The 21757-nt window shown below is 47.6% G+C and overlaps 1 protein-coding gene across 3 annotated transcripts in view; it reads right to left on the bottom strand.

Moving 5' to 3' along the window:
* The window catches only part of LOC126643540 (sphingosine-1-phosphate transporter SPNS2-like), a 122759-nt gene that overhangs the window by 30339 nt on the left and 70663 nt on the right, over positions 1–21757 (bottom strand). For all 3 annotated transcript variants that reach the window (XR_007629763.1, XM_050321964.1, XM_050321963.1), the window contains exons 4-9: positions 16633–16784; positions 14655–14721; positions 11942–12084; positions 10641–10793; positions 8814–9003; positions 3269–3334 (exon numbers count right to left, since the gene is read on the bottom strand). Coding sequence is in view for 2 of the 3 variants with exons in the window: in XM_050321964.1 (XP_050177921.1) it covers positions 3269–3334; positions 8814–9003; positions 10641–10793; positions 11942–12084; positions 14655–14721; positions 16633–16784 (771 nt within the window). In the remaining variant the exon portion in view is untranslated. The remainder of the gene's footprint in view (positions 1–3268; positions 3335–8813; positions 9004–10640; positions 10794–11941; positions 12085–14654; positions 14722–16632; positions 16785–21757) is intronic.

The following is a 21757-nucleotide window of genomic DNA, read 5'->3' as shown; positions in this document are numbered from 1 at the left end:
AAACAGCTGAGGCCCTTTAAATTGCCTCCTGGCTCTTACACAGCAATGCCACCAAGCCTCTGTCCATCATCTTTATTTTTGAGATGTGCTGTGGAGGGAAAACCCCACCGGAAGGACCAGATTCCACAGAGTCCCAAGCGCTCCCCACGTCTCAGCCTGCTACCCACTCGCCTGCTGCACTGAAGCTCATTCATTACTGCTGTTACAAGGCAGTTTTAATGCTACTTTGGGGTTCTGGTAATTTTAAAGGCCAATTTGCAAAGATGGCTGATGGAATCTGTTTCATAATTAGCATGTTCCACACAAAACACCCCCCTTTCCCCGAGCTCCGTCTGAGCATGTGCCTGGGAGGAGATCTGGAGAGCCCTGCTCGGGAGAACACGGCCTGCTCTGTACAGATTTGCATTTGGAACAAATATATCAGCCTTTCCAAAATCTCAGGCAGGGCAGGACACTCTGCAGCACTGACAGTTTTATCAGAGCCAGCACCTTGGACTGCAGGCAAGACAAGGAGCCACACAGCGACCCTTCCCCGGGGCAGGCACAGCAGATGCAGTGGAAGCACGAAGCCAGGGAGAGCCAGCAATTAAATTGGAAGATAATAAGCAAACATCCTTGTTTTGCCACGGAAATTAAACTTGTAAAGCCTCTGGAGGTGCTCAACAACCTGCCCAATAGGGTTCTTAAGCAGCCGTGAGATCTGTAAATCTTGGGAGAGCTGTGAGGAATCATCTGGGATGCAGCTTCCAAAAAGCCTCACTCCTGGCATGATGAGATCAGCAGGAACAGTGTTCAGCCAGTATTGAGAGCTTTTATCCATGAAAACAGGGTAATATTTATGTAGAGGATGAAAGTGTTGTTAAGCTCACGCTAATAATGCTTTTAAACTCCTTCCCAGCCCCAGGCAAGAACAGCACACTTCTGATTACACCAAATAAATAGTAATCAGCAGAAATTAATTTGCCAAACATTTGAAGTGCATCTTGCTAAAGCATATCCACACCTTCCCCTGGCAAGGCCTTCCCACAAAGCTGTCAGTCAAGGGTGGTTACAGCCCTGGCTCTCCCCCAGTGACAGCCTAAACACCCTCCCACCCCCCCGGGTGATCCCCCTGCATCCAGCATGTCTGGTTGCAGCCCTGCACTCATCTAAATGGTGTTTACATTTATTTCTTCAACACTTTCACAGGTTCCACTGGTGCTGTTAGTGCCTCAAGCTGGGCATTATCTATGACACTCAGTTCAGTTTTCTAAATAGACCACAGAACAGTGAGCTGAAGAGTTGGCAGAATGACCAAAATGCAGCTTTTAACAGGGTTTTGATTTCTCTCCTTTGTTTTGGAAAATGGAACTGTTGCTTCCAGTCATTTCTCATGGAGTTCTTTTGCACTAGAGCAAGGAAAATAACAGCAAATGCATCCCTACAAAATGCAAGGGACTATAGGATGCTGGTAAGGCAGATGGCAAACCCTACAAAAGCTGTTAAAAAGCTATGGGACACTGAAGTCCAACTGAAATCAACACAAAGAGATCTGAGTCATTAAAACAGGACAATGATGCAGCCCTAATACCCTTGATATAACAGAGCAGTTGGTTGAAAAATATCTTTTGGGGTTGGCTTGAGACAGCAGAGGCCACATTTCAGATGTCCCTCTGGCACAGACTTTCCAGAGGACCCTGAACACGTCTGACAGGAGCTGAGCAGAGACAACATCTCAGCTGCTCTGAGAGCTGCAGATGTGCTGCTGGCTGAGCCCTCACCTGAGCCAGCCAATGCCAGTGAGGGTACAGACAGCTGCCACTTAAACCCATCCGTGAATCCTGAGAGGAGAGAACCAGGATCGCTCCTGGGAACGTCCCAGCCAGAGGCAGGATGTGCCAGGAGGTTCTGGTAGGAGTCAGGAATGAACAGCTACACACACTGCCCTGTCACTTGTTCCTCAGCACAGCTGGTCTGGAGGCTGCACATCTGTCCAAGCACTGAGATCCCCCGTGAACGGCCAGAGCAGCCCCGAGCTCTGCAGGAGCTGCAAACCCCGCGGCATTCCCGGGAAGCAGCGCCCAGAGCCCCGTCCCGGCACAGCCGGCACAGCCGCGCCGGCAGCAGCGACGAACCCCGCGAATTAAAGGCTCTCCAGCACTGCCAAAGTGTCCTGACCACCTTCACTTCTCTGTGTTTACTCCCATCTGGGAGAGGTGGAATTAACCACCCACCAGAGCGTTCCCCGCACCAACGAGTTAAAGGTGGAAAGCTGATCCCTGACGGCAACTGCTGAGCTGCTCCAACACACAAACAAACCTTGACCTCCAACATAAACACCGCTAAAGCAGAGGCTTGAAGTTCTTTGCTGAATCAATACATCAACACCACTATCTTTCCATCGAGGAGCACCGAGCCCGATTGTTTCCTCCCTGATGTTTGCATAAGCAACTAATACAAGTCAAGGCAGTTTTCTGTTGATGCCAGACTGATTGTATTTTTAGTTCTGGCAAAAGACCTCGGGCAAGTCCTGTAATGGTTCTGTGCCTTAGTGGCTTTCTTTTTCCTACAATCAGCAACACCTCCTTCGCAACAGGGCTTCAACACGTTCTGTTTGATGGGCTCTGTGCAGCTCTGATGAAGCCTCCTCAAAACACACAAGGCTCTTGAACAAATGTCCACACTATTTCATGTGAAAACAGGGCTGCTGAGGTCAACTTGCTGATTTGAAAGGCTTAAAAAGCTCTGTGGTGGTGAAGGAATCAAAAATTAAAGACATGAGGTGAAAAGTCCCCGCCAGCTTCCTCTTGGGCAAGGTAGACACAGTCCAAAAATTCTTTATGCTTTCTTTTCCTCTCTGCTCTCCCAGAGGTGGGTTCCTATTGTGGATGTGTTGAATGGGAGGTAGGTGGGCTGCCTTTGTGGTCAGGGGAGGGAGGGAAGGATTTCCTATGGCAGAACAAAGCTGAGTTATTGATAACAAAACCCATGAACTGTTGGGAAATTCTGGCTGAATTCTGTGCGGGTGGGGCTCTGCACAAACACTTCAAATTGGGGAAATTATTTGAATTCAGAAATGTTGCCCTTTCTGGACATCTCCTCTCCCTGGTGCTCAGAAAAAAGGACAAGAAGAATCTTTTTTTCCTCTCTCTCTTTATATGTCACTTAGTAACAGAAAACCCAGAATAGGCAGAAGCAGGATTTGGAAGAAATCGTGAATTTCAGCTTGTTCTTGCAGGCTCATAAACTGCTCTGAACACCAAAAGATGCTGTTCCAAAGTACACTCACCATTAGAATGTCTGCTGTGATAGCCCAGTTTGAAAACAGAAGAGTTTCTCCGATAAAAATGCAAATCTGTTGTAACAAAACACACAAAAAGGAGAAGATTTATTCACTTGACATTCAAAGGGAAAAATAACCTGTCCCAAACTTGCCTCTGTTGCTTATTTGTCTCTTACCTACACAACACACTCCTTGTTACTGTTGTGGTTTATCCTGAACATGAGCAAACCATAGATTTGTATCAGAGCTCTAGAGGGCTGACCTGCAATTTTGTTAAGTGTAAACTAAGTTTGTGAACTACAGAGCAGCTAAAACACATCTGGTTACAGCAGAACATGAGAAAGCAGAAAGGACAGACAGCCCTGGGCTTCCATACCTGGAATCAGAATTCTTGAGGGTGGAAAAGACCTTCAAGGCCATCGAGTCCAACTTGCACCATTCTGTTCCAAAAAGCCAGTCAGAAAAGGCATGAAGGCCCCAGCTCCCCAAGGCACAGACATTTTCATCACTGGGAACCAAGTTATGTGTTAAGATCTGTAGCAGTTCAGATGAGGTGGAGGATCCCTTCCCTCCCCATGGGTGACATCTGTGTACACTCAAGACAGGAATTAAGCGTGGGCTTGGCAACACCAGTGCCTTGTGGTGAAACACAACCCTGGATCTTTGGGGATGGTCAGCAAGAGGCACCAAAAGCCAAGGAACTCTCGCAAGAGTGGCAGCTATGGCATGATGTGGCCACTGCCACTGTCCTTCCCACACACCAGCTGAGGTTCCCTAAACCCCTCAGACCATCATGTCACTGCCAGGAACAATTGGCTTTATTTAGCAAGTCTTACCCACCGACCCACAGGAGCTTCCTCTATTTGTTTCTAAAACTGCCTTTGTTTCCCACTCATTTTCCCTCCCTGTCCCCTCTCTCTGTGACTGGATCTGCCTCCTCTGTGATGGTGTCCGAGCCAGCCATTACAGCCCAGCTGGTCAGCAAGGAAATCTCCATTCCCATCTTCCCACTGTCCACACTGGTGTGCCCTGGACTTGGAAATGCCAACTGCCAAGCCCAGGACACAGAGCCACCGAACCAAGGTGCTGACAGGAGCTGAAGCCACAGCAAGGACTTCTCAGAGCTCTCAGTCCTGCTCTGAAACGTGTCCTGCCACAGCTTTGCTGCTGCTGAGCTTCTGTGGCTGGATGGATCAAACTGAGCCTGGCAAAGACGGGACCACACTTCCAAATTCAGCACCAAGGAGCCCTGCCTGCTCACACACACTGCAAACAGGCAACTGCCTGCCTAGAGCTCATGTGAGTTATACACCTGTGTGAACTGTCACAGGCAGCAAGGAGGACTTGCCCCTTGTGCAGGAATTCACTTGAATTCCTGTAAGTCCTGTATTCCTATTAACTCCCATATTCCCATTAAGTCCTATAAATAAATCACTGAAATGCTGCAGGCTTCAGAGTGCACCAGTGCTCAGGTGCTCAATGTGTGTTTCACCCGTTCCATGAACATGTGCTTGATGTGTGGCTACTGATAAAAGGAGAAGAGGAACAAGAGGAAGATCAAAAAGTGGGACAAAAGATACTGACATTAAAAAAATGTCTGTCCTTCAGCTGCTAATGGGGATTTATAAAAATGAGTTCAGGCACTGCAAAGGGCAAATGAGGATATGTGATGTTAGTGCTGGGGAGAGAACTCTAGGGATGCTTCCTGCAAATAGGGCAGCTCCAGAGCAGATCAATGGCTCCTGAAATGCTCGTGGTTTGACTCCTCACACACTTTTTGAAGCCTCACTTTGCACTGAGATTTCAGCTCTGTGAACACATCCTCTTCTGACTCCAGCTGTGTCATATCTCACCATCTCCCTTTGGTGTCCAGTTGTTGCCCATCTGTGCTGAGCTGACAGAAGTTATGTCCCCCTCGAGCCATTCTGTTTAAGTGACTTAGCAAATTCTGATTCCCAAAAATTACAGTTAAGTAGGTTTCAGAGTGGTCCCACCAGCAGCTCTCACAGCAAGACCTAAGCAGGTTAGAAACTCCTTCCACGGGTATCTGTCAGCATCTTCATTATCTGTATTTCTCTCTGAAAGGGTGGGTAAGGCACCCTCCTGTCCTCTTGGATGTGGAGCAATTCCCACTCCAGTTCAGTGCTGGGCAACACTGGTGCCTCAGAAATAGGCAGGTCACCAACACCACATCAACAGAAGGTCCCTGGAGCTGAGACTGAGATGCTGTAAAAGCCCCAGGGGGAGGTTTTACCCTGGGATTTGCTGTTTCTGCGAGATCATAAAAGGCCTTTGAGGAATGGAAACAGATGCTGAGATTGAGGAACTCGGAACAGAGTCAAGAGGAAGGAGAAGCAAAGCATCTCTCTGCAGTCATCTGGAGATTTAAAGGAGTGTAAAATCTGCAGCTGAAGTGTCTGAGCTGGGTGAGACGATGACGCCACGCAGATAATGGGTTTCCAGAGACAGGTTTGAAAACCAAGGTTCCAAAGAGAACATATTTCAGAAAGAGTGGGGACCTACAGATGTGCAAATCGGTGCTTGAAGGAGCTGGATTGCAACACACACTGCAAGGAAAGCTGAATAAGAACTGATTGAACTATACAGCCAAGCAAGATGGTAAAAGAGAGAAATACAAGTGTCTGGGAAGCAAAGTGACACAGAAAACTGGTTTATTCCACCTTGCTAGCCACTTCTACCACTGCCAATAATTGAGTGGATTAATATGGAAGGATTGGATGGAAAAAAAGTAATTTGTCTCCCTGCTCCAGGTAGGAATGGCTGCTACAGAAGTGGAATAGCAGCTGCCCCCAGGGACCAAAACCACCTGCAAGAGTGAGTAAGGGAGAAAAAGCACACGTGTTCAGGGGAGAAAGAGAGCAGAGAGCATGTAAGGGCCAGGGTGATCATGCTCATGGATGTGCAGGTTTTTTTCCCCCCAAAAAATAAACCCTATAAATCCAAGGGCTCTGCAGGTTCCTGCTGGAGTGCTGAACACTTCATTTAAGCTGATGCTGACATTAAAAGCTCTCAATTGTTAACTAAAGCAGGGAGGGAGATGGTGACCTGGGGGCCACCAGAGCTCAGTGTCAGAGATCACCATCTCATGGGGAGCCATCCAACTGCTTGGAAGTAAGAATTTTAAGGCTCTGAGCCAGTGAGGGCTCCAAAACCAATAACTGTCAATTTTTGGCATGGTGTGATCCATGCCAGCAGTCTGAGGACAGGCACAGTACAGGAGGGTGCCTCTCACAGGCACACAGAACTTGAGGATGCCAAGTCAGGACAGGAGCTGTGAAGCTATCAGAAGATAGCTGTGAAGGTATCAGAGATGATGAGAAAATCATCCCAGAAGTTTTCCTGTATTGTTTCCAGGAGGATTTTGAGATAAGGAAAGGAACCCAGTCCACCATTCTGCCCCCCATAGCTGTGTTCCACCTCCAGGATCAGAGGACAGTCTCTCCTTCATTTTGGACCAATGAGGCTTAAAAGAGAGAGCAAGGAGAAACTCCTATACCAAGCAACCTTGCAAGACAGTTCTCCTAGGGAAATACCAAGGAATAAAACGCTCTGGAAGATGGAAACAGCTTTGAATGGCATGGAAAAACAAGGGCTGGTGTTTGAAACCTGCCTTGAGAAGTCAGTTCAGCTGATATATGGCACTGCCACGTGTTACAAGACACTGGTAGCTCCAAGGCAGACCTTTCCTCTCTTTTTAGGATCAGGTTTCCAGCAGCAGAGAGCACATTTAGGGTTACAGACAGGCAGTGTTACCTGCTTCAGCCTAACAGCATCACAGACTGGCTCATATTCCTCATACTCCCTCCATATGCAGCCATAACTCCCTTTGCAAATCATCAACTCTTTATTAGATTTACTGCTCATGCACAATAAAATAAACTGTTTCTAAGATTGGTTAAATAATACCATCCATATTTATATGCTTATACAATGCAGAATGGTAGGAAAAAAAAAGAAAAAAGATAAAAATGAGATCAGTGGCCACCTTTGGCTTCACAATTTTTGAAAAGAGTATTTCCAGCTTAGAAACAGAGGGGTTTCTGCATAAGGAGGCTGAACACCACAAATGAACATGTCACTGGGTCTGAGAGAGGAGAAAATCACAAGGAGGGGGAGGGAGCAGGTGAGGGATGTGATGGATCTTCACTTAGAGACAGCTGACAATGAAATGTTAATGCTTCACCAACCAGTAACAGCCTCTCCCAGGTTGTCTGAGGTGATCATTTTGCTGCTCAACTGAAGGTCAGTTCTAGCCCAGGCCACAAATCACAGACCTGAATCTCCTTCTGGCACTTTCTAAACAGCCAGGGTGGACGTTCTGGGTCCTGTCTTAATCATTTTGAACGTTCACTCTTTCTTCTTGTGCTTCCTCCTAACAATGGCAGCTACTGAAATACTCACCAACCAACCATGGCCAGGCCAGTGCCAGAAACACAGAGAAACGAGGAACAGTGGTTGGTTGGTTAATTGTAAGTGAATTCTCCTTGTGGGTGGAGTGTGCACTGCTCTGTGTGAGGCTGAGGGAGGGCTTTCCCAAGGGATCCCACCACTCCAAACACCTCGTGCTTTCCCTTCAGAAACTTCTTTCATGTCCCTGAACCCTCCCAGAACCCCACAGGTTCTCTCTGTGATATTAAAAGGGAACCCAGGACCTGTTCAGTGACTGGATTTCCACTCCCTACTGAAGGCCAGATTTTAGCCCAGGGCTGGATTATTACAGTTGAGCTTTTCCATTTCCCTTCAGTCTACAAGAGGGTTGATTTAGATTAGATATAAGGAAGGAGTTTTTTACAAAGAAGGTGGTAAAGCACTGGCACAGCTTGCCCAGAGAAGCTGTGGCTGCCTCATCCCTGGGAACATTCAAGGTTGGATGGGGCTCTCAGCAACCTGGGCTGGTGGAAGGTGTCCCTGCATAGTGCAGGGGGCTTGGACTAAATGACCTTTAAAGATCCCTTCCAACCCAAACCATTCTGTGATTCTATTTGCCTGGACCTATTTGCTAATCTTTTTGTATAATAATTCAATTAGAAACGCTCAGGGAGGGGCCATGTTTTAATCTGCATTTGTGCAGCATCCAGCCCTGTGTGTTCCTGGGCTATGGGAATACAGATAACAGCACACTGAAACCACCCAGGAATTAATACTGGTCTGCTGCAATCTACCCAGTTATGGAAATGACTGGTACTTAAAAGCCCACAAAAGCATGCCCACAAACAAATTACACCGTAATTATAACCTGGTACCACTGCAGCTACAATACCCTCACTGCAAGGCAAGTGGTCAATTTTCCTCTACCAACACATTAGGTAAGAGCAATAAAAAGAGGTGTGGGTTGAGGTACAGCTAGAACAGACCCGTGGGTTGCCATGGCTGGTGACAGTCAGTGAGAATGGATGAGCAGCTGAGCTACCAGGCACACCCAGCCTGGGCCAAAACACCAAAAGCAGAAGCAAGACAAGCTCAGGCTTCCTGCAGGGGACAGTGAGAGGAGCCTGGGGGGGAGCTGGCACATGGGAAGGATCTTACTTACATAGGCTCCCACGATGCTGCTCTTGGCAGCCACGAAGATGAGGCAGATGAAGATGGCAGAGCCCAGCATGCCCACGGCACACACCAGGGGATCCGCCCGCTGCGTCTTCAGCCGGCACCACTTGGTGGCCCCTGCCCCTGTGATGACACCCAGGAAGCCAGTGAAGCATGTGATGGCCCCGAAGATCAAGCTGGTCAATAAAAAAAAAAATATAAAAATAAAAATAACAGACAGGTGTGGAGAGTGGGTTTTTTTGGGAGTTTTCCCCAAAAGTGGACACGGCCAAATTGTTCGGGCGAGACACCGACTGGCGATTTGCAGATTTAAAACTAAGCTTTAAAAAAAAAAAAAAAGACTTAAAATTTTAAAAATATTTAAATAGATTTAAAAATTAAAGAATTAGAAGAGCTCCCCTTGCTGAGTGCTGGTGGTTTTAGCCCTCTTTCCCTGTGATTCAGAAAAACTAAGCACATGAAACTCAGCCGTGGACACAGGGACTGGTCCCTGGGCAAAGAGCTCACACTGCTTCTTTGGGGAGAACTGAGCTTCCTGGAGACTTTCCTAAAACAGCTAATTTTGCACGGACAAAACTAACTAATAACCTGCACGTTGATCATGTAATGGGAAATCAGGGATAGAACAGGCACCAGGAAGCTTAAGGAAAGGAAACCTAATAAGACTCTTAAATACCACGATTTTCAATATACCTTGACTTCATAGCTCCTTTCAGACCACTTCAAAGGAGCCTTTTGCTGTTGGGTTACACACTGGAAATGTGCTAATTTCAGTTTAAAGAGCCAGGAGCTGTCAAGGATTGTCTGCACTGTGTGTGCAGCACTTGGATTACAGAGCCTTTGGCAGCCACATTAGGGCAGCTCCGGGGCAGCTCAAAATCGAGGTGTCATCAAGGAGGGGAAAACTCTCAGTAAAGAGCAGATGGGCAGACTGGGGCTGTGTTTCTTGCTCACTGCATTTTTGCAGAGCAGCCTGAGCCTGCCTGCTGGACACTCGTTGATGGGACTCCAAGCCACTGGGCAGTTTTCTTGAGATGGGATTATGTCAGCTGGAGCAAGAAGGTTTTCCTCATATTGTTTTCCCTCACGAGCTAAAAAGCAAAAGAGCTGACAAAAGGCAGTTCTTCATATCTTTTATTTACCTGGAGAAATGCTTTTGTAGCATCTTCTGGTTTGTGCCATCGTGCTGGAGCACAAAGTGAAGGATTGCTTTCCACAGCTCATGTGCTGCAACTGATATTCCATAACCAGGACTGAGAAGCCAAACCACTGCACAGCACCAAGCACTTCAGCCCAAAGTGCCCCAGATCTCTGGGACATCCTCCAGCACAACTCAGCAGGAACAGCAGTTTACAGAGCAATGGAACAGTCAAGTCCTGCCTCCCACAGAAACAAAAGCCTCCAGGGTTGGTCCCTGCAGCTTTAAGGGGAACCATTCCAACCTCCCAATCACAGCCACCACTGGGGTTACCCAACCTGCAGCTTATTCTGCTGCTCTCACAGATGGGTCTTAAGAAGCCAAGTTCTGAGCTCTCCAAACATCCTCTGAGGCAAAGACAAAAGTCTCTTTTCTCCCCTGTACCCCAGCCTGGGAACTAAGAGAGCTGAGGTCATCCCTTCTGCCTCCGTTTGACTTCATGCAATGAAGAAGAGAAATAAACCCTAGTTTACAATCCCAGCATTTCCTATCATTGTTGTGAGGGCCTGGAGGAAATGACAGACATTCTAGTGACCTGACTCTGTGGGACTTGCCTGTTTCCTCTGGTAAATCAGCCCCCACCCCCTTTCCTCCCCCTCCGAGGGTGCCTCTCACCTGTCTTTGGTGCCGCAGGGCTGGGAGCTGCAGGTCTCTGCTGTCTTCTGCACCACCTGTGCCCTGTGCAGGTACAGAGGGATCCACATGCCGAGTGCCCCCGTGGCAAAGGACACGGCTGAGGTGGCCAGGGATGAGAAGACGTAGCTGCGGCTGCGGAGGCAGAGCCAAGGGAGGCTTTAGCGGGGAAAGGGAGGAAGCAGCAGCCCCACACAGCAGCCAGGGCTTCACTGAACAGTGCCCCCCACAGTGCCACCTCCCTTTGCCAAGGCAGGGATAACACAGGCTATGAACTGGAGAATAAGCAGCATGGAATATTCACAGGTGATGCTCCACTGACAACAATGTACTGGACTCTTTGGAGCTGCATTTCACGGGACCGTTTGGGAAGACAATCAGTACTTACTCCCTGAGACATGATGTGTGTGAATCACAGGGCTGCCACCCTAATGTCACCTGTCTACCTGGATGACCAGTTTCACTTCCCCTCCCCCATCCATGCCACCATGTGATTACCACTCACATAAACTACCAAGAGAAGTAACACAGAAATATTGATAAATTATCCATCATCGCTTCTCACAGTCCTTCTTTGACCCTGCCTGACAATACCAGGAAGGCATTCCAGCCAGCCATCCTAAAAATGAAGGACACCACAGTTTCCCACCAGAATTCCAACCTAACGCTGAATTCACTAGTGCAAGTATTTGCCCATTCACAGCCCAGCTTTCTGGGGGGAAGCCCAGCTGCTTAAACACCCGTGAGCATGTGATCCTTCATGCACATATACAAGCACCCAAACACATTCAGTGCTCACAGATTCAGTCACACGTGGTTGTGTAAACATATATTTCAACTTGCCATGTAGTGTAAGCTTTTGTGGATTTTCTCCTCCTAATTTTTTCCTGGCATTTAACTCTCTTTTTCCCCCCTGGTAAAGCAGCTCTTTTAAGGAAGAAAAAGGATCTAAGTGTCTGAACAACAGTGCCACAACAATTAATACAGGAACACAGCAATTTCTCCACTTCAAAAGCCTTGATTTGTGTGAAGTGTGAGCCAAACAAAGCAGAGTCTTTCCTAGATGTCAGTCTTGGAAAGGCTAGAGCAAAAGCTGGAATGCAGCATCATCACTGCAGTCAATACCTCACGTAACTGTGATTTTCTTTCCCAGGTCCACAGACTAAACTTCCTGCAACTCCCTGCATGTCATCACTTTCCAGTCTCACCAGTGCTAAATCCAGGCCACTGGGTGTTCCAGTTAAGCATGAGAGGCAAAGCATGGCTTTTACAAGTGCTCTTACTTTCTAATCAGTGCTTTCATGTCTCTCAGCCACGAGGTCCGAGCCTTCAGCTGCCCCCCAAGTTGTTCAGCATTTCCTCTTTTAGCAGCAGGAACAAATATCAAGATGAGTGTCCCTGTTATCATTCCCAGGAGTGGAGATACCTGCAAGAAAGGGGCAGGGGATTAGCACAGGAGTCCAGGAGGGTTTGCTTTGACTGGTCAGTGAGAAGCAGATGCCATCAGCTTGGTTTCAGGGACTGTTCTAGTCCGAATCTGTGAACACCCGAGGCATCCGCTCCCTTCCTTCCTCCCTGTCATTCCCTGCACTCTTCTCTCACTCTGGAAACATGCAGCTTGGAGAATCCCTCATTAAGGCAGTCCACTGTGTTAATAAGTACCAAGATTCATCAAAATACTGGTTCTTCAGTGATGTTTAGCTCTTTGGAGACCAGCTGCTCTCTGAGTGAGTGCAGGAGCCTTTTCAAGGCAAGGGTGAGGGATTTCTGGATGTAGGGATCATTCTGGCTTTGAAAACCCTTGCTTGGCATGCCTCCTTCTTCCAGCCAACCCACAGTAGCTTCCCATTTTCAGGCATCTCCCTCAAGTAACCTCAGTGTTCAGCAGACCAAGAAGCACTGAAAATTCAGGTTGGGAGGCAGGAAAACGACACATTCCAGGGTTAGACTTCCCAGGATCCAACTCCTTCTCCCAAGCACTGGACAAAAATACAAAGATCCCACAGTGCTTTGCAGGCTACAGGCACTGTTCTTGTTTGGACACTGAAATTCCATTATTGTTAGAATGGAAAATAGCTCCCTTAGGAAAATAGGAACACGGATTTTCACTGAACTATCATCCCATTTAGACAGGCTATTTAAAAAACAAATCCCTGTTCCAAAAAAAATGTGCTGCCATTATTAACCTGAGAATGGCCTTTACACACTGAGCAGCATTTCGTGCCCAAAGGTGACAAACCCACAGTTCTTCCAGGAAAGAGAAGACAAAAGCACTTCAAAAGTGGAAAGTCAGGAAAATCCCTCATCCAGGAATAAATGAAGGCTGGTACAATTTCCTTATGACAGCTGAACACAAGGCAGCACTGGTGAAAAAACCAGAATTGCTGGTATTTTCTAGTAATTACAAGACAATTTCAAGTCTCCTTGATTTTTATCTAAAGGCTTCAGCCCCCAGCAGGACAATCTCCACTGAAAATATCCATGGACATTACTCAGCAATGCTCCCAGGAAACACCCACATTACTGCTGGATCCAGAGACAAAGCTGCCACTTGCCCTCATGTCCTTCTGTCTTCTCCAGCCCACTGAAGTACAGATTATTCCTGACCTCTCCTGGATTTGGAGCCCATGGGAGATCACAGAGGGAGGCATCACCTCGGGCAATCATTCACATCTTGCAAGAGGCACAGGAATTGCCACAGGGATGAGAAAACTGCTTTGCACTGATGGGAGTCTGGAAGCTCTCAGTGTGTGCTGTGTGACTACAAAACCTGAGCAGTGCTGTCCAAGGCAGCCACCCCAGGCATGTGCAGCTCATCAGATCCCCAGTGATTTTACAGTCAGGGGATCATGCACCAGTGTGTCATTTGCAGTGGGAATCATGACTCTGCAAGGGTACAGTCTTGCAGATGGCCTGGATTTCTCAGGATAACTGTGGAGACACCACCTGAAGAGGAAAATGCTGGCGAGGATCCCTTTGCACAAGTTACCCACTTGGTTTTTACGGATGGATTTGGGTTTTACAAGAGCTCTCCGATACATCCACCTCCTTAGAGCCCACTGGGCAAGGAGAGGGGCTTTGGGGAACTCCCTCCTTGTGCTGGCCTCTGCTCAAAAGTTAATTTTACCCCCAAGTATTTCTGCTGCTGAATGATGCAGCCATCCTGCTGGTGTGGAGCTGCAGGATGCTGCACTTTCCATTCCAGGTTCCCAGCTGGGAAATGCCCTCGGCCCTCCCGTCGCTCACGCTGCTGTTCTGGCTTTGCTTCCCCTGGGCACGGCCTGTGTCACAGAGGGCACCTTTTCTGGAGATGGGAACCTGTGGGTTTCATGCCCTGCTGCTATAAATGGTGTTGGCCTGAGCTCCAGGGGATTCATGAAGTGCCAGAGCCAGAGAATGCACCTCCCAGGGGCTCGTGCCACCCACACCACCAAAGGTCAGGAGCCAGTTCTGCTGGGCCACTTCCTCTCAGCTCTTTCAAGACATCTTTGTGTGCAGGATCTGTTTGTGAGCACGTGATTGGAGGGGATTATCTTTTCAGCACATTTATCAGGGTCCCAAGAGGTTAAAATAGAAGGAAACCGACTGTCTCAGGGCAGAAAAACAAGCGGAAACTGGAACAAAGTGTTTTTTCCTCAAAGCAGGAAGCCATTCTCGGAGTTTCTTGACAGCAGGGGACTGAAAGACTGTGGAGTTGATTTAAGGCCAATGCCTCATCTTCCAATACCCATCAAGAAATCACAGTTGATTGATAATAAAGAGATTGGAAAATTCTTGCTCCCAGGCAGGGAAAACACCAAGTACCACAAGCCAAGCCCACACACCCTTCCCCTTTGCTTAGAGAGTGCATCTGCTGTGCACTGAACATCCAGGGCTGCAATTTCCAGTCCTTTAACTTCCAGATATAATAACAGGTTGAGCAACTGTGTGATGGAACTCCTCCTAACACAGATCAATCAATTAACTGTCATTAAGACGTGATTACCAGCGACTTACCCTCAAGGCCCAGTGCCAGTCTCCAGCAACCTGCTTCACACTGGACCCAGTGATGTATCCCAAGCCACTGCAAGAAATGCCAAGATGAGAGCTGGTCAGAGCTTTAGGAGTGGCACAGTCACAGCTGTTCTCAGACAGAGAGAAAGAGAGGCACAACCAGCTCTTGGGCTCTCTTCTCCCGCAGGAAGGACCATGGGGATTGGAGCAGATGGTGGCCAAGATGTGACTCTTCCCAGCACTGCTGATCTAAAACTGCTCAAATCTGATGGAAATTTGGAAGTTTACAGCTGACCTTTCGATCTACAGTGGATGGAAGCAAAGCCCCAAAAGGAATGTACTTCCCAGTGTAATTTCTACATCAGGCCTTCCCACATGTTAATATGAATATTCAACAATTTTATGTTCAAGCCCTCAGTTAAAAAGTGCCCTTTCAAGGACACACCATACTTCATAATTTAATTTTTTTCTTGTCACTCAACAGTACTTGGTTCTAATTACCCAGGAAGAGACCACTTTCCCTAAGCTTGTGAGAAGAACTGAGAAGAACATGCAAGGCAGTCGGGTGGGAGAACATCAAACCTGAAGCTGTGAGATCCTATCTGAAGATGAAGAAGCAACAGGACCTTCAGCCCTAAGACAGCGGTGGCTCAGAGGGACCGAAGGTGAATGTGGCCACACTTCTCTCCACATGAGCTGAATGAATGTGAACCTCCCTTGTCAAAACTGCTGCATTTGTGGCTGAGGTGGCCTTGGCTACAAGTTGCCAGGACTGCTGTGGGGCAGCTGTGAGCCCTCAGTGAGCCCCCACCTGCCTTTACTGAGGTCTGCTAAGCTTTGGGGGTTGCCAGCTGTAATTACCCCAAAACTGGGTTTTTACACAGACAGGCTCCAAAATCAAACTGTGGATCACCACAGGATCATGGAATAGTTTGGGCTGGAAGGGACCATAAAGCTCATTGATTCCACCCCTGCCATGGGCAGGGACACCTTCCACTAGCCCAGGCTGCTCCAAGCCCTGTCCAGCCTGGCCTTGGACACTTCCAGGGCTGGGGCAGCCACAACTTCTCTGGGCAACCTGTGCCAGGGCCTGCCCACCCTCACAGAGAGCAATTCCTTCCCAATATCCCATCTAACCCTGCCCTCTTTCAATTTACAGCCTTGCTCCATCACTCCATGCCCCTGTAATCCATGTCACTGTTGGATATTGAGATATTTAAGTGCCAGAATGAGGCTCAACAGGAGGAATATTTGTAATTTCTTGCTAGCCATAGTTCACTGAATTCTCTATGTGAATACTTGGAATCTTTGTTCCTCTTGGCAAAATATTCTTTTCACCAATTAAGGACCCGTTTTTCTCTTTCTCCTCAAGAGCAAAGGGATGTGTGTGAGTTTTGTCTCAGGGATGAGTGCTCTAACTTGTAAAATGCACCACCAAGAAGTTTTTCTCTGAGTCTGGGACACGTTACCCATGTATTTATTCCCTGCTGCAAATGAACCCCCGATGTCCCTTTTGCACAGGATGTTGTCCCACTCTGGGAACTGGAATGCAAAGTATGCAAACCTTCCCTGCCTACAACCTCACAATAGAGGGTCAGCCATTATTTTTAAAAAAATAAAAATAATGACAGATTCCCTCCTGTCCCAACAATCAGATGCTGTGTTGGGCTGATAAGGAAACACAACTGAAAGAAACAGTCAGCTAAAATATTTTGATTCCATTTCCACCCCACTGCTGTAAAAAAAAGAGGGGAAAAAAATCCTTCCCACTAATTCCCAAAAGTCACACATGAAGCAGTAACAGGGCCAGAAAAAGAATCTAATTCCTGCTACTAATTAGTCACTGCTCACAATATTTTCCTGTCTAAACCATCCCAAGCGAAGACAAGAAGCATCATCATTGGCAACCTCAGATCTGCGTGGGTTTATTTGAGTGAAAAGGCAAAACCAGGCCCAAGGAATTTTGGTGCCACTTACTTACCTGCCCAGGGGAATTGCAAAGTAGAAGACAGAGAGCATGAGGGTCCTCGTGTTTTTGGTGAACAGGTCTCCGATGATGGTTGGGGCAATAGTGGAGTAACTCGCCTCTCCGATGCCAACCAAACCCCGGGAGAGCACCAGCAGCCAGAAATACTGAGAGAGCAAATAGAAACATTATCAGCTAGCCCCTTGTTTTTTTGTTTTTTTTTTCAATTCAGGATGGATGACAGCAAAATCTGGGAAAGCAGGGAAATACAAAGCCCTGGGAGTGGAAAATGGGCCTGAAAGCCTCGCACTCATTTCATTTGTCTCCTGCTGGGAGGAAAGGGACTATAATTTTTGTGAAGATTTATAGGCATGAAGGGAAAAGTAAGAATAAAATGTTTACCCAGTGACACTCAAGGATGTATTTTAAAAGAGGCAGAAGACCCTCAGTTTGTACCCAGGATGCAGCTCAGTCTTGCTCAGCCCGAGTTTGGAAGGTTTGCTCTGAAATCCAGAAACAGCAGCACCTGCTGAGGCCAATCCACCCTCCCCAGTGTGCCAAGGGACAAGCTCTGGCTGTGAAAAACCTCAAAGCTGGGAAGGAGTTGAACTCCCAAATCCCCAAACAAAATGTTTTCCTTCATTAAAAGCCACGGAATAAGGGAATCTTTCCAAGGGGCTAAGCACCCATCTCACTCCACTTGCCCTGAAGAGCAGCAGACACCTCCCCTCGCAGCAGGGAGGCAGAGTGAGGGGCACTGAACAGTCCCAAAAATCCCCCAGTCCCAATCCCAGCTGCACAAAGAGGAGACCTGAGCTCCACTGGGAGCCCCAGGAACATCCCCTGCTCCGCAGGCAGGACCTGCAGGTGAACGACTCAGAGCCACACAAGGCAGGGGAGGGATTGAGCTGCCCAGGGAATTCCAAACCTTTCTGAGTAAAGCTCAGTCCCATGGGATGAGGATGTACTTCACATTCAGCACAACTCAGCCTAAAATGGACCAAAAGCAAATGGTTCATCTAACAGGTTTTCTTTTTCACAGCCCGTTTTCCTATTTCAGCAACACTTCTGTGAACTGCAAAGACCTGATTTTCAACCTGACCTTTCCCTGCACCTGCAGTTTTGTGGGTGCTGCTGCCCTGTGCAGGAATAAGGCACAGTGCTTTGATGCCTAAATACCTGACACATGAGCACAAGCAAGTTCTCAGCCATCCAAGCAGCTTGAGCTACACCCAGGAGTAATTGCAGGGGCAGAAATTAAACAGTCAGTGCAGAGAGTTGTAAGAACAGGGCAATCTGTTCCTACAAATGTAACCTCTACAAATCCTCAGCTTACTGTTGTTGTTCTACAGATCATCTGTGAGGAGAACAGCAGGGATTTAAACTGAGAGAGGGGAGGTCTGGATTAGATATTGGGAAGGAATTCCTCCCTGGGAGGATGGGCAGGCCCTGGCACAGGTTGCCCAGAGAAGCTGTGGCTGCCCCAGCCCTGGAAGTGTCCAAGGCCGGGTTGGAGCAACCTGGGCTAGTGGAAGGTGTCCCTGCCCATGGCAGGGAGATGGAATGAGATGGTCTTTATGGTCCCTTCCAACCCAAACCATTCCATGACTCTGTGCTCATGATATGTCCTTAAACATGGAAGTGCTTTGAGAATAACGAGCAATTACTGATTCTCCTTCTTCAGATGGGAAAAAGCTGAGTGAAGGGAAGTGCCTGACTTTGTGCCCTTCAGCAGAGCCAAGCCAGGGCCCAGCTCTCCCTCACAAACGTGGGCAGGGCCCTGCAGACACCAAGCCACGTGCCTGGGTCACAAATACACCCACCAGCAGCCAAAAACCTGCCACTGATGTGTGTGCATTGTTCTCCTCGCTGTAATCCCCCAGCTGAAAGGAACTTTTTGAGGATTCCTGTAGTCACACCAAACAAACACTGGTGTGCACTCTTCACTTCCTCATATCCTGGTGTGAGCTGTGCACCAATCCCCACTCTCTGAGGGAACACAGGTTCCTTGTTGGCTGGCAGGGTGTGTGCAGTGCTGCTCACACATCTCCCATCCCTACCACACACGTGGGTGGAACAGAAAGGGCAATACTGTGACTCAGATTAATTTAATTTATGCCAATTACCCAACACTCAACCACCCCAGTGCAGAAATATGCTGACAGTGATTGGTGCACAGGTAACCAATGCATTTGGAATGAGCAACAGTATTTATTACGTGCTGAAAGGCTTAGTCATGCAGAATTAGGAAGCAGGGAACTGCAGGCTGGCTGTGGTTTCTGAAGAGGTTCAGATCTGCATCACAGGGAGGGTGACAGTCACCTGCCAGGCCTGGGATGAGTATGGACAGTGCCACTTCCACCTGCAGAACGACAGGTTTGGAAATGCACGTTCCTCAAATTTGAAATACCTACAGAAAAATGACACCATTTCGTGCTCACCAGCCAATCCCACTCCCAGGGAATGCCCTGGACAGGAATTTCCTCCAAACAACGTTGTTAGAAAGCTCCTCTTACAACCCTTGTGTAGAGCAGGAAAACTGTACAAAGCATTCCTTTTGTGGTAAAAGAGTGACTCGGTGTCATCAACACCACGGAATCAGATGCCCAATACAATGAAATCATCTGCAACAAGTAAGGCATTCACTCTTCTGTCCCAGTTCCTCCTCAGATCATCCTCCTCCTCCTCCCTGGCTTATCCCACGCTGACACACTCCAAATTATCTGTTTAATATTTAAACTACGTTCTCTGAAGCAGTGGTATCCAAATTTAAGTCATGAGATTCCGACTTTGGTTGGGAATAAAAGGAGCCTTAAAAAGCACAGCCCACATGAAGAGCCCAGTGAAATCTGAGGTCAGATATTCAGGGCTATGGCCCGTGCAGCCACTCAGGTGTGACAGCCAGGCAAAGCACACAAAACCCTGAAACAAGTTAGGGAATTCTTCTGCCTGGTTCTGGAGCTCTAGATTTAGGATTAAAGAGCTGATACCTCTTCTTATCCAGTTGTTCAGGACCTTTGGCTAACCATCACCCTGTTGGAACCTAAACAATAAAAGTAAGCAGTAATTTGTCACAGCGAGATGGGACCGACCCCCATCTTCCATCCCTAGTCAGTCACTCAAAACTCATGTTTTAGTTGTCTCTCAAGAGGCACAGCTGGGACAAAAACCGGTCCTTTCCATGAGGGGGCCTTGTCTTTTTGCTTTTCAGACAGGAAGACAAAAAACCCCACAGACAACAAAATGACTCCGAAATTCTTCTGGTGCCACTCATTTCGACCACAGGAACTGCTTAGAAACTGGTCCTGGAACCACCACGTGTGCAGTACAGACAGCTGCTATTTTTATGTGCATCTACACCCATGCATCCATAGGAACATCCCTCTTCCTCTCCCAGTGGATGTGGACATGCCAACCAGCACAAACAAAGGCAAAGGCAGATGTGACAGGCGCAGAGGAAGCTCCGTTCCCCTCCACAGCCGGCAGCAGGACACCTCCACCATTTCCTCTGCACTGCATTGTCCCCCAACTGCTCGTCCCTCCCTGTCTGACCCCAGGCTTCTCAGCAGTTTAGTGACACAAAAAGGGCTGACACCAGCCCAATTCTCCCTGCAGTATCTCTTGGGCCTCAAAGCAGAACAGGCAGCTCAGGCTTTAACTGAATTTCACTGTTCTCCGAGCAGAAATTGGTATATATTGAAGAAGCTTGTTCCTGTCTATATGACTTGAGAACTCTTCTGTAATTTGTTTACCAGTGCAAATAGGTCTCTGGCAGGACAACTGGAAATATCTGAGTCAGCTTTCAGGACCTGAGCTAATTTCTTCCTTGCAGGTTAAGCCCAGCAACCCCAACACTTCAGTGTTTTTCTGAACGTGAGGTGCTTGAAACCGAAGTTTCTTTGAAACAAAGAGCTGTGGCAGCCAACAATTTATTTATGTCTTTAATTTTGGTTAGCAGTCGTGTCAGAGATGTCTGCACCTCCACGAGAGCCATCAACATCTCCTGGTTTGGAGAGATGCACTGGGATTTTTGGAGTGACTTCATGGCATCAATCCCTCTCCCTGCTGCCCAGACAGCTCCGAGGCTCCAGCCTGGATGTGGGCACTGGGAAAGGGGTCAGTGCTGGCAACTCAGGATGCAAAAGTGCTCCCAGTCCCTCTCTCCAGCTTGTCTGTGCCACAAAAGAGCTGGTGAGACACCAGCCAGGGAGGATTCTGATAAATCATCCCCATATGGACAGGACGGTGGCTGCAGAGGCCCAGAACTGCCACAGCCTTCCTGGGAATTCCCCTTCAAGGAATGACATTGCCTGAAAGCACTGCAGGGAGAAAGCACTCACACCTATGAATGTGAGGTATGAAAGGTCAGTGGACCTGCTTTTCTTCCCATCTCCTAAATATGAGGAAGGAAAAATATCCTCTAGCCACAAAGCTGAAGAATTTACTACTTTGTCATTTGAAGACCAACAACCCAAACAAAAAAGAAGCTTAATCCCACACACCAGACATGAGTTTTGGAAGGGATACAAATCCTTATGTCCCTGGGGAATGTGCTGATCAAGAACAGGAATACTCCACTCACTAACTTCTAAATTTCTTAAATTATCAGCAAACTGTAGTGACAGATCACGGGCTCAGATGGACCTGGTCCCATCACTGCCACCACTGTCACCACACACCAGAAGCTATGGGTGTGACACAACCCTTCCAGATTCACATCTGAAAAACAGCTTTTATGATTGAGTTAAATATTTACAATACAGAATCCCAGAATCGTTTAGCTTGGAAAAGACCTCCAAGAACATCAAGTCCAAGGCAGTTCATGTATTTTCTCTAGAATGTATATTATAGTTTATATTTCAATCTCACACAAACATAAATGTTTGATGGCCTAGGACACATGACTGGCTTTAATCATGTTTGGTGAAACCTCCTAATTATGCATTTATCCTGGTTGTATAGACCATTGAGTGAGTAACACATGTTTTAATAAGTCTAATTACAGCTTGAAGTTCCTTCTTTTTTAATTAGTTAACAAAAGGAGTTAAGCCCCAGTTCTTTAAAAGATTAGCTGCCAGTGATAAACCTATAATCTGCCAAATATGTGTACAACTGAACCACCAGATTTACTGTCTAAAGA

The sequence above is a fragment of the Myiozetetes cayanensis genome, unplaced genomic scaffold (genome assembly GCF_022539395.1).
Source record: "Myiozetetes cayanensis isolate MyiCay16 unplaced genomic scaffold, myiCay2020 scf27, whole genome shotgun sequence".
Lineage (NCBI taxonomy): Eukaryota > Metazoa > Chordata > Aves > Passeriformes > Tyrannidae > Myiozetetes > Myiozetetes cayanensis.
This window is presented reverse-complemented; position numbering and strand designations above follow the sequence as displayed.